Source organism: Polypterus senegalus, chromosome 17 (genome assembly GCF_016835505.1).
Source record: "Polypterus senegalus isolate Bchr_013 chromosome 17, ASM1683550v1, whole genome shotgun sequence".
Lineage (NCBI taxonomy): Eukaryota > Metazoa > Chordata > Cladistia > Polypteriformes > Polypteridae > Polypterus > Polypterus senegalus.
In genome coordinates, this window is record NC_053170.1 from 77,593,908 (window position 1) to 77,607,682 (window position 13,775).

At 38.7% G+C, this 13,775-nt stretch overlaps 1 protein-coding gene across 2 annotated transcripts in view; it reads right to left on the reverse strand.

Moving 5' to 3' along the window:
- zgc:91944 (uncharacterized protein LOC436941 homolog) overlaps nt 1–11,520 on the reverse strand; it is an 84,456-nt gene extending 72,936 nt beyond the window's left edge. For both annotated transcript variants that reach the window (XM_039740094.1, XM_039740093.1), the window contains exons 1-3: nt 11,236–11,520; nt 9,980–10,114; nt 2,844–3,237 (exon numbers count right to left, since the gene is read on the reverse strand). In XM_039740094.1, the coding sequence (XP_039596028.1) occupies nt 2,844–3,237; nt 9,980–10,034 (449 nt within the window). In that variant the 5' untranslated portion in view covers nt 10,035–10,114; nt 11,236–11,520. The remainder of the gene's footprint in view (nt 1–2,843; nt 3,238–9,979; nt 10,115–11,235) is intronic.
- Between the last annotated feature and the right edge of the window lie 2,255 nt (nt 11,521–13,775).

Genomic DNA, 13,775 nt, shown 5'->3' on the forward strand with positions numbered 1-13,775 from the left:
CAAGGGGTATCCCATGTGATCCTTAAAACATTCCTTTAAAACTGAGGTTAAAACACAATGAACTAAGCAGTCTTTAAAAACCGAGTTTTTGGTTACGACGCACAATCGCGTGCACCATAGCAAACTGTTTTACATGCTACATACAGCAATTCGCTGTATGTAGATGCATGTAGATGCTCCTGCACTTTGTACACACCCCCCCTCGCTACTACCGTGGTCGGGTTTCTTGGTGGATTATATATAGAAAGGCAGCCAAAACAGCACAGAGCAAGTCTACGTGAATCACAGGTGCATCTGGACTGTGCAAACACGACAACGACTCGAGTGACAAGTTGGAGGTGGGCACATGAGCAGGCAGTGCATACTGAACGAGAAATCATCAGACTAGCATGCCAGAGGGTGCGGAATGGACATCCTTCTCCTCTCCTCCCGTTTCACTCTCCGCGCCTGAGCGCCGCACGGACGATTGTGTGTTGGTTCGTTCTGTGCATTTTACAATGTTGCTTTTCTTGCCGATTTATTACATTACCGATTTTTCAAATGTTAATTTTCTCCCTGTGCTTAAAAATCATTTAAAAACCGGCCTGATTATGCGCCATATGGTACGCCGCGGGTTGGCTATTAGATAATAACTCATATACCAAGCTTAACCAAAATCAAAAGTTCTGACACAAAGGCCAGTTGTTGAATCAAAATAAAATGATCCATTAATATATAACGCACACACTCAAATCATCAGGGCCACTTTCATGTTACTAATCAACCCTAACACATAGCAGTTTTAGGATGTGGGAGGAAATCCATATTAATCTACTGCACTTCTTATTCCATACAGTCATTGGCTGGGCTGGGTTATGAATATGCACGTCATTAATGCAACTAAAATATATTTGAGCACAACAATCAATACTTAACTGAGAAATGTTATTTTATTATCAATTAACAACAAATAATTGTCCAGCAACAGGAAATGGAACTCTATTGTAGGAGTGTTGGGAGAGGTACAGAAAAGCAAAAGGGCACTGGAGCTGCACGTGCACACTGCAAAACATGAACCTACATCTTTAAAGCGGGGCAGTAATTCAAGCTTTGGGGACAAACATTTTGACTAGATTATTAATAGTGCTTTATTAAGTTATGCTTTTATTAAGTAAATGTGTCACAGTCCAGTATTCCATCCTCCCATTTTCTTGTCAGGGACAGTATGTATTTAAAAATGTAGAGAATTATACTACAGCTCTTACAAACATACAGATGGATTATGATCACATATAGTGTCTGTTAAATTAGCTAACTGTTTTTATCTAAAGTTAGACACAAATGACAACTGCAGATGGAAATTTAAATGGAAAATTCACTTTTTTTTTTATATAAAGTACATGTGCTCATTATAACACATCTATCGTTAGCACTTCAATGTTTAGATAGATTAAAATCTGAAACCTATCTGCATTTTTCCTTGAGGACATATTTTGAAGCACCACAAAATACACCATTAGCCTAATCAAATTTCCCATGCAATACTATGGAAGACTTTGCCAAGAGATTCAAAACAACTTTTTAAAATGTAAACCATTTATTGAACCGAAAAATAAACACATCAATCTTGCCAGAAAACATTTGATAAATAGGAAGTTTGAATGTAAAAGCTGTTACTACTTTTTTGGACTGGAAATAAGCATAGAAGTAAGGTGCAATGCTAAAGAATTTATGACTTTAAACACCATAACCACACTAGAAGTCATGAGCCCATATATTCTTACTTGAAATATGTTTAAATAAAAACAACTTTTTAATTGGGCCAATGCTCTACATCCAAACATTAAAACGGCATGCAAAATAAGTTTTGATTATAAATGAGTTTCAATGGAGAAGGTAAGTGTGGTTTAACTTATTCAAGCAATGCATATAAAATTTTATTGATAAAAAAGGCCCCCCAACAGGCAATGTGACACCTCATCCATCAACAGCTTTTAGCCTGCTATCACACTATGCAACTTTCCTATGAAAATGGCCTACTATCATAGCCTTCATTTACACAGTGTACAGTACACAATCACAGAGCACAATTACTGTCGCCTATGTAGTACAACAACCTCAGTGAGTCAGTTTTCAGCAATCTTAACTACCCTAGAAGCTCTGCAGCTCCCCATGGCAATGCAATTGTGGTTTCATTTTATTCTACAAGGTCACAAGTAGGGTGAATTTTTGGGCATTCAAAATTTAACAGCTAATCAGCACTTAACTGGAAATTGTATAATAGGTACTGCCTGTGATTAATATTCATGTAATTTCACACTTTCAGGTCAACAATATTAGGCAAAAATCTGTGATCCTCTCCAACTAGAATTTGTTTCTGTAGTATGATGCATGGTGAAACACTGACGTGGATTAAACCAATTTACACTCCGACTACCTAGTTTCTATGCACATTAAAAAAAGACCTTAGAATAAAAACAGAGGCTCTCAATTTTCAATTATTATTCAATTCATTCTTATTTAAATACATCTCGCATTAGACAATCTTACAGTACTGAACACATTTAGAAATGTATATAAAATATAGTTAAATGCATTTTATATATACTGTAAATACTTTGGTCTACAAGTGTTGCATTTTATGAAGATGCTGCAGTCTTTCAAGTAAACCAAAAGAGAGTGAACTACTGCAAACTAAAACAGTGCTGTCTCATGACACCTATGCATTATAAACTAAACCTATAATATACAAAGTTAATTCAGTGGCTGCCTACCCTGAGGCAGTAGGAATTATTCAGACTACACCTTTCCTCTAACCAATATTTCAATTATTAAAAATTACAAAACATGCCCATTTAGTTTACCTCATGTAATCTTCCACTTTTACTTCTATATCCCACTCTTCCTCCCCAAGGTCGTAACCAAGAGACTTGTGGCTGCCATTGGTGGGATAAAGGTTGGGGGCCAAGAACTCAAAACAGTGCCTCTGTGACAGGGAGTCCGCAATGCTGTGTGTCTGTGTTGCTGCTGTAATAAGATGGGGTGACGATATTGTACATGCACTTTTAAATCTTGTGCAACACTGGGTTGGTGGTTGTTGCTGGAACTTGTAACTATGGTCTTTACTGAGTCTTTCCAATGAGTCCAATGCATGGATAATTTGTGGTTTGGTCATACCAGTAAGTCGGAGACGTTGCAGGAGGTCAATTTGTTCAATAGTGTACCGTGGCTCTTCTGTGCAGTACTCCATCTTTGTTCCTGTAGAAATTAGCCCAGGCATAGTAGAAAAAAATATTTCAAAATTGTTTTAAATAAAAGAAACAGCTTTAACAACAAGATTTAAAATGCAATCTAAAAATCTGTAATAAAACTAGAACCACTCCTGGGCTATGAAATGATCGACTCAAACATACTAAAAGCATAGCATTTGGATCCAATTATGACGATTACAGAACCATTTTCTAAACTTAGCAGAATATAAAAACACATACCTTCACAGATGTGCAACCAATTAACTGGCTCACCCAGATATGTTATTTTACACCTTAACACCAACAAGACCAAGGAGCTGGTGGTGGATTTTAGGAGGCCTAGGCCCCTCATGGACCCGGTGATCATCAGAGGTGACTGTGTGCAGAGGGTGCAGACCTTTAAATATCTGGGAGTACAGCTGGATGATAAATTGGACTGGACTGCCAATACTGATGCTCTATGTAAGATAGGTCAAAGCAGACTATACTTTCTGAGAAGGTTGGCATCCTTCAACATCTGCAGTAAGATGCTGCAGATGTTCTACCAGACGGTTGTGGCGAGTGCCCTCTTCTACGCGGTGGTGTGCTGGGGTGGCAGCATAAAGATGAAAGACATCTCACGCCTGGACAAACTTGTTAAGAAGGCAGGCTCCATTGTAGGATTAAAGTTGGACAGTTTAACATCTGTGGCAGAGCGACGGGCACTAAGCAAACTCCTGTCAATCATGAATAATCCACTGCATCCACTTAACAGTGTCATCTCCAGGCAGAGGAGTAGCTTCAGTGACAGACTTTTGTCACTGTACTGCTCCACTGACAGACTGAGGAGATCGTTCCTCCCCCACACTATGCGACTCTTCAATTCCACCCGGGGGAGTAAATGCGAACATTAATTTTATTTTAATTTTTTTTTTTTCTTTTCATTTTTATTACTATTTAATTTAATATTGTTTCTTTGTATCATTATACTGCTGCTGGATTATGTGAATTTCCCCTTGGGATTAATAAAGTATCTATCTATCTATCTAAAGTAGCTTAAGGGAGCTACAGTATTTATATTGTCGATGGCATCACATTTTTGACCACTTTCTACATATGAAACTTCAAAGACAAATTAGACAGACAAGCCATCCTCCCCTGATTAAAGTTTACAAATTACCATGATAGATTTAAAAACTAGTAAAATAATTTTAGTAAAAGCTCAGAGTTTTTGTTTAAAGTTAACCTACACAAAAGGGTCAGGATCCTGAAGACTAATATATAAAATGCATGCACATATGATGCATTTGAAAACATTAGACTTTTAATATAGGTTGGGTGCCTCGAACCCAAAATGCCTGGGACCAGAAGCACTTCAGATATTTTTAGATTTTGAAATATTTGCATATGCATAATGAGATAACTTGGGGACACTCTAGATCAAGCACAGAAATGCAGCCAAACCAAATCACCAAGTTTGTATTGTAATGTGCACTGACATGACAAACATAGTAGCCACTCAGGCAGTTATACTTCAAAGTTGCTTGTGTACATTGCACAATTTGTGTATTTCTTTTCTAAAAAAGAAAATAAATATATATAACTGCTATGGCAATACTTAAGAGACTGATTAAGTGCAAAAGATTAAATGCTTCCAAAATAGGACACTGTTTCCAAACAAGGGGACTCGGTGTGCTAAACAGTATAACTTGGCACTGCTATGGGATATGACATCTAAACTTGATACAGTGATAGCTGACAGATTGGGGCACAAAAGAAAATTGATTCCAGGATTGTGCATCACAAAATATATTCGGTATGTACTGTAACATCAAGGGTTATTTTTTTTGGGAGAGAAATCCTTAGAGCACTGTTATTTTTGGGTTTTATTTGAAATGGGTACAAATTTTTTAATCATATAAACACTTTAAAAAAATGAGTTTTGTACTTGCAACTCTTTGGCCATTTGAAGCTCCTTTATTACATAAGCAGAGTAAAAGATGCTTGTTTTTGGGTCTGTAATTTAGGCTCAATATTTTCAAAACACCCTTAGTGCATAAGGGGTTAAAACTCAAAAGGGATTATTTAGTTCCCTCAAAAAGTTTCATTTTATGCATACTCGACCTATGTGTGTGTCTTTTACTATTTTCACAGATGGCTGACATCCTTACCCTGCCAGGACACCTCTTCACTGTAAGTATTCACAGCGCATCACTTTTTCCTCATTTTGTTATGCTACAGCCTTATTCCAAAATGGATTAAACTTGTTTTTTTCCTCAGAATTCTACACACAACACCCCATAATGACAATGTGAAAAAGTTTACTTGAGATTTTTGCAAATTTATTAAAAATAAAAAAAATTGAGAAAGCACATGTACGCTCATTCACAGCCTTTGCCATGAAGCTCCAAATTGAGCTCAGGTCCATCCTGTTTCCCCTGATCATCCTTGAGATGTTTCCGCAGCTTAACTGGAGTCCACCTGTGGTAAATTCAATTAATTGGACATGATTTGGAAAGTCACACACCTGTCTATATAAGGTCCCACAGTTGACAGTTCATGTCAGAGCACAAACCAAGCATGAAGTCAAAGGAATTGTCTGTAGACCTCCGAGACAGGATTGTCTCGAGGTACAAATCTGGGGAAGGTTACAGAAAAATTTCTGCTGCTTTGAAGGTCTCAATGACCACAGTGGCCTCCATCATCAGTCACCAGGACTCTTCCTAGAGCTGGCCGGCCATCTAAACTGAGCGATCGGGGGGAGAAGGGCCTTAGCCAGGGAGGTGACCAAGAACCCGATGGTCACTCTGTCAGAGCTCCAGAGGTCCTCTGTGGAGACAGGAGAACCTTCCATAAGGACAACCATCTCTGCAGCAATCCACCAAACAGGCCTGTATAGTAGAGTGACCAGACGGAAGCCACTCCTTAGTAAAAGGCACATGGCAGCCCGCCTAGAGTTTGCCAAAAGGCACCTGAAAGACTCTCGGACCATGAGAAACAAAATTCTCTGGTCGGATGAGACAAAGATTGAACTCTTTGGTGTGAATGCCAGGTGTCACGTTTGGAGGAAACCAGGCTCCGCTCATCACCAGGCCAATACTATCCCTACAGTGAAGCATGGTGGTGGCAGCATCATGCTGTGGGGATGTTTTTCAGCGGTAGGAACTGGAAGACTAGTCAGGATAAAGGGAAAGATGAATGCAGTAATGTACAGAGACATCCTGGATGAAAACCTGCTCCACAGCGCTCTTGACCTTGACTGGGGACACGGTTCATCTGTCATCTGTATATACAGTGGTACCTCGGTATACATCTGCTTTGGAATAAGTCCAACTTGGTATACATCCTGTTTAGAGGCGAAATATTTTGCTTGGTATACAACCTTTGTTTGGAATATGACTCGTGTGCTAGAACAACACGTGTGGTATACCAGGCGCGCGCCTTCAAAAAAAAAAAAAAAGGGCCAAGTTTTAACCTGTACAGTAATCCCTCGCTATATCGCGCTTCGACTTTTGCAGCTTCACTCTATCGTGGATTTTATATGAAAGCATAACTAAATATATAACGCAGATTTTTCGTTGCTTCGCGGGTTCTGTGGACAATGTGTCTTTTTACTTCCTGTACATGCTTCCTCAGTTGGTTTGCCCAGTTGATTTCATACAAGGGACGGATGACTGAGAAGCTAACCAATCAGAGCACGCAGTTAAGTTCCTGCGTGCTGAATGCAGTGTTAACCAGGAAGTCTTGTCTCGCTCATTCAGCATCAACGTGTTTTGCTGTGTAAAGAGTTAACTTTTGTGCTCTTTTGTGTTTATCTTTGTGCATAGTCAAGCCCTTCATTATGGCTCCAAAACGATCTGCTACTGCTTCAGGGGCCGTCCCCAAGCGCACACGGAAGATGTTAACGATTGCCGAAAAGGTAAACGTTTTGGATTTGTTGAAGGCTACGATTCTTTTATTTAAAAAGTAGGAAAGGAATATAAGATCTGCGGCCGCAGTGCCCTTTTAACCAGGGTGCAAAACGAGTTGTAAGTGGATGTAATAAGGCAGTAGTCCGGATGGAATCTGCTTTAGGGATTTCGATTTAAGACTGCCAGAAGAAGAACAACGGCAGTGCTACACAATTGCCTGAAGTGGCTCCTTTGGAAGAGCTGTAACGCTCTCCCTTTGTTGTGCAGTAAAATTAAACTCATGGTTATCGGACAAGTCATCGTGTCATTGTTGGTGAGTAACGATAATTAATTTTCTACTTAAAGAAAATTAGTACATGTACGTACGTTTAGTGTCACTGTACACACATTTACTGTATACTATTTTTCTTGCATTGTACGTATTTGTTGCTGGCGGCCTGTCTATCGTAATGGCTGTAACATATGTGATATCGGAGACACTCAATATCTTTAAAATAACAGTTAGGTTTTACTGTATATAAACAGTGTGTTTATATACATAATTTCAATGAATCTTACCTAATATCTAAGAGAATACTAAGGGATTATGCTGTATAACTCTGCGGGGAATATTTATAAACAGTGTGGGAAAGTTTATAAGGGCTTAAAATATATAAAAATAACCATACAAACATATGGTTTCTACTTGGATTGTCACCTATCGCGGGGTCTGGAATACAACCCCGCGATCGAGGAGGGATTACTGTATACATATATACAGTGGTGTGAAAAACTATTTGCCCCCTTCCCGATTTCTTATTCTTTTGCATGTTTGTCACACAAAATGTTTCTGATCATCAAACACATTTAACCATTAGTCAAATATAACACAAGTAAACACAAAATGCAGTTTTTAAATGATGTTTTTTTATTATTTAGGGAGAAAAAAAAATCCAAACCTACATGGCCCTGTGTGAAAAAGTAATTGCCCCCTTGTTAAAAAATAACCTAACTGTGGTGTATCACACCCGAGTTCAATTTCCGTAGCCACCCCCAGGCCTGATTACTGCCACACCTGCTTCAATCAAGAAATCACTTAAATAGGAGCTGCCTGACACAGAGAAGTAGACCAAAAGCACCTCAAAAGCTAGACATCATGCCAAGATCCAAAGAAATTCAGGAACAAATGAGAACAGAAGTAATTGAGATCTATCACTCTGGTAAAGGTTATAAAGCCATTTCTAAAGCTTTGGGACTCCAGCGAACCACAGTGAGAGCCAATATCCACAAATGGCAAAAACATGGAAGAAGTGGTGAACCTTCCTAGGAGTGGCCGGCCGACCAAAATTACCCCAAGAGCGCAGAGACGGCTCATCCGAGAGGTCACAAAAGACCCCAGGACAACGTCTAAAGAACTGGAGGCCTCACTTGCCTCAATTAAGGTCAATGTTCACGACTCCACCATAAGTAAGAGACTGGGCAAAAACGGCCTGCATGGGAGATTTCCAAGACGCAAACCACTGTTAAGCAAAAAGAACATTAGGGCTCGTCTCAATTTTGCTAAGAAACATCTCAATGATTGCCAAGACTTTTGGGAAAATACCTTGTGGACTGATGATGTGGTAGTGTGATGGTCTGGGGTTGTTTTGCTGCTTCAGGACCTGGAAGGCTTGCTGTGATAGATGGAACCATGAATTCTACTGTCTACCAAAAAATCCTGAAGGAGAATGTCCGGCCATCTGTTCGTCAACTCAAGCTGAAGCGATCTTGGGTGCTGCAACAGGACAATGACCCAAAACACACCAGAAAATCCACCTCTGAATGGCTGAAGAAAAACAAAATGAAGACTTTGGAGTGGCCTAGTCAAAGTCCTGACCTGAATCCAATTGAGATGCTATGGCATGACCTTAAAAAGGCGGTTCATGCTAGAAAACCCTCAAATAAAGCTGAATGACAACAATTCTGCAAAGATGAGTGGGCCAAAATTCCTCCAGAGCGCTGTAAAAGACTCATTGCAAGTTATCGCAAACGCTTGATTGCAGTTATTAGGTTCAGGGGGCAATTACTTTTCACACAGGGCCACGTAGGTTTGGATTTTTTATTTTCTCCCTAAATAATAAAAACCATCATTTAAAAACTGCATTGTGTGTTTACTTGTGTTATATTTGACTAATGGTTAAATGTGTTTGAGGATCAGAAACATTTTGTGTGACAAACATGCAAAAGAATAAGAAATCAGGAAGGGGGCAAATAGTTTTTCACACCACTGTATATGTCTATATGTGTGTGTATATATATATATATATATATATATATATATATATATATATATATATATATATATATATATATATATATATATGTGTGTGTGTGTGTGTGTGTGTGTGTGTGTGTGTGTGTGTGTGTGTACAGTATATATAGATAGATAGATATACTGTATATCTATATATCTATAGATAGATATATACACACACACATCACAAAATAGCTAACGCGCCATGGACCTGTCATCTATTCAGAATAAATGTTAATGAAATGCCATAGTGCTTAATATTCTGGGTCTTAAAAGATATACAAGTGCTTTACACTATATACTTCTTTTGGGGGTTTCCAACTTTACATTCAAAGTATACACTTATAACACAAGTAAAAATTTGAAGTGCTCACTCCTGAATACACGCAAATGAACAGCTCGAACAGTTGATTGGTTGTTCAAATAACGAAATGCTACATAAATCTACTCAAACTATAAAAGGAGGACTGCTTATTTAACACATTTTCTTTCTCAATGTAACAGTGGCATGCAGTAATCTTAAAATTTCACACAAAAACAAACATAATATATAAACAGTGTGCGAATAAGTACACATCTGATACTACCTGGTTTAGCAGTTATTAAATCGAGTCCCGGGGAAAACTGGATGCCCGATTTCATCTCAAGCAACTCAATATGCGACTCATTCTTGCATTTAATCGTCTTGTTTAATTAGCGGGCTCTTCTGTTGCCATTCTGTACTGAAACAAAACTTAGTGTGTGAATTAATTGTTCACAAAAATGTCGATGTTCATATTTTTCTGGGCAGGTACATCTCTTGGCTTTAAGGCAAAACCGAACTTCAACCGTTTGCCTGAGTGAGTCACTTAATGTAACATATACATTATAAATAAATAAAATAAAAATAAAAAAATATATATATATATATATTTATATATATATATATATATATATATATATATATATTTATTATATTATATTATATTAATTATATTATATATATATATATACATATATACACACACACACATCCACATCTCAAACCACAACAGTAACCATAAATTGTACTTATCCCTGTACTTGTTAAACACCTTGGGAACATGCTCAAAGCTCGTCTAGCAGTCACTTTAAAGTCCGACCCAAACCAGACAGTAAAAACAAAAACATTCTAGGTTTAAACGAGTCAGTCAACTCAATTCGGCTAACAGACTTTTAATTTCCTCTAGTTGCTCTATTGTATGCAACAATTCCCCCGTCACGTCTGGAAATAAAGGATTTATCAGAAGCATGCTGCATATACTTTTAAATAAGCGAACAGAGGGGGAAATCAGCGCGGTTTACGATACATTCTATACAACTAATTGATCGTACTATTAGAACGTAATTCTTCATGCGCGAACTAGTTGCATACTCATAAAGACGAAAATAACTGCTCATCAGAGATTTCCAAACACAAAGCGACCGTTAAGTGTCATAACGCAACGAATTTTCCCCAATCAACGAAGCTTCACTTCCATAATAAAAGTTCAGTAAATCTGAAAGCTGTAGCCTACACCTTTCGCCAGCAGTCCGCAAACCCCTAAATTACGGTTTTATTTGTCTTGTCCTGGCCAGTCTCCAATTCCCCCTTCCCCCTCCATCCTTCATTTTATTTAGACATCTGCTGGGCCGGAAATAATAGGACCCCAACACTTTTTCTAGGTACTGAAGCGCCTCGAGCTCAGTTGCGACGTCCCCATTTTTACCCATGATTAAGGATTCTTTTCAAAGATCCAGTTCCGTGCTGCGGCAGGTCACTACCCGGCCAAGCCAGTAATTTATTACATCCCGCAATGCGTCCTTCGCCTGGTTGGCAACTCACCTCCCGGTGTGTTTTGCCAGACTGCTGCATCCCGAGAATCTCTATTCTCAGCGGTGGCCACAGCATGCTGCCATGTAGAAGTCACATCTCGCAAGAACAGAGCCAGACGCATGCATCTGTCGGCGACCTCTCACCCCTTTTCCAAAGGCCCGTGCCGCAGGAAACGCAGATCCTGACCGACCTGGGCAAAACACCCACATGTACGTCTCCCAAGGCGCGTGCAGAAATTGCCGCAGCTGAAACGCAGCAGCCTAGAAAAGCGCGCGAGACGCGACCCGGCATTCCCACTGTCTAAAAAACTGATTTAGAAGAGGCGTGGCTCGAGACGAACAACTAAAACCTAGCATAAGCGTCACTTCCGGGAGCATTCGTCCCGCTAAAGAATTAAAACATTGGGAAGGTGTTCCGTCAGCTTACATAGTTTATGTGGTCTCATGTAATACTGTAATGGATGTGGCAACGTCCCTTTGCAGTTTTCTTTTGACGTTATGCCGAAAGGAAAGGGAAAATGCTCTTCTATGTTTGACGGAGGAGTGTTATGAATCATGTAGGAAAACCGAGAACAATCACAGTGCACTCATCAAATATAAAAGGGAGTAGACATTCACAGATGTGGAGAAAAGAAAACTGCAAAGAAGTTTTGCTGGATTTTTTAAAATTAACATATGATACATTGCAGTAATAATGTAATGAATGCAAAATAAAATAACAAATACAAAGAAAAGCAGAATGCCAGGGAAATATTCAGGTATATAACAGCATTATTTAAAATGTGAATGTACAAAAAAATCTATATTTAATTTTTAAAAGTGTCATAATTATTCAAAAATAATTCTGATGCTAAATTTATTTTACGGATAAAAATTAAACATGAAGAGATTTACTATCAAAGATTAGGATGTGTATAACATAGAGGAATACACATTTTTATGAAGCATAGACAGAATAGGAAATGAGGTGGGGTTGCTTTTTATGTAAACAATTTAAACCCAAGTTCTCTTCATCAGGATGACGAGCCTCCTGTTAGTGAAGACTAGTGGCTTTGTTGGGAAAGAGGTCTTATTTTAGGAGTGTGCTATAGACTACCCAGTGCAAACAATAATTTCACTGCACATTTTTTGGTAATATTAAAAAAGCAAATTTACAGGGGGATGTTATATTCATGGAGGACTTTAACTACCCAAATATTAACTGGGATAACCTTGCAAATAGCAGCGCACAAGAGCAGGAGTTTTTAGACATAATCAGTGACTGTTTTTTAACACAGTATGCTAAAGTACCAATGCGGGTTGAAGCCTACTTAGATTTAGTATTTTGTAATAATCAGGATAGAGCTGAGGGTGTAGAGGTGATTGTATCACTAAGGTCAAGTGGCCGTAACAGAATACAATTCTTAAGAGTGCAGATGCAAAGACTAAAACTGTTAAGTTTAACTTTGGTAGGGCAAAGTTTGAGTAGATACAGCAAGTCTGAGGAGGAAAGACTGGGATAACAATCCTTTAAGTGCGGATGCAGTTGAGGAGCAATGGAACAGGTTTAAAACAGTGTTAAATATAATGAAGGACAGGTACATACCTAAATTTGGACTTTGAAAGAAATTTTTAAAAACTCCATAGTGGGTTAATAAAGAGTTGAAAAAGAAGTGGCAAAGGTAAAACAGCTATACAAGGTGTACAAGTCTAATAACTCCAATGTGTATTATAGTGCATTTCAGAACATGAGAGCAACCATGAAGACGGATATTAGGGAGACTAAAAGGCAGTTAGAGAGGAATGTAGCAGATAAGGTTAAAGATGACCCAAAGAGATTCTTTCAGTATTTTTGAACGATACAATACAATTTATTTTAGTATAGCCCAAAATCACACAAGAAGTGCTGCAATGGGCTTTAACAGGCCCTGCCTTTGCCCTCAGCCTTGACTCTTTAAAAGGCCAGGGAAACACTCCCAAAAAACCCTTGTTAGAAAAAAAAATGGAAGAAACCATGGGAAATGCAATTCAGAGAGAAACCCCTTTCCAGGTAGAATGGGTGTGCAGTAGGTGTCAAAACAAATGTCAGTCAGTCAGTCATTTTCCAACCTGCTATTTCCTAACACAGGGTCACAAGGGTCTGCTGGAGCCAATCCCAGCCAGCACAAGGCACAAGGCAGGAACAATATACAGAACAGAACACAAGTAATTCTCAATACAATATAATAGTGCTATAGAATTATTACAAGTACAGAGCAGAATTAAACAGTAGATGATATTACATAATATGATTTGGATTTGTTCAAAGTGCTGGAGACCTTGGCCATCAGGCTACCTCCCCCTATCTGCCATTCCATAGTTGAGTCAGCGCTGGGCCAGCCAAACAGATGAAAGGACCCCTCTACCTGACAATCCCTGCGATCCTCTGTCAGAGATGACTTTACCTTAGGCAGGCAAAACAACTTGGCAGTAGGGCAGTTGCACCAAGTGCCACATTTGAGTACCGAGAAGAGAAACAGAATAGGTGAGGGTTAGTAACAAATTATAACTGTCATATCACTTATGTTTTAG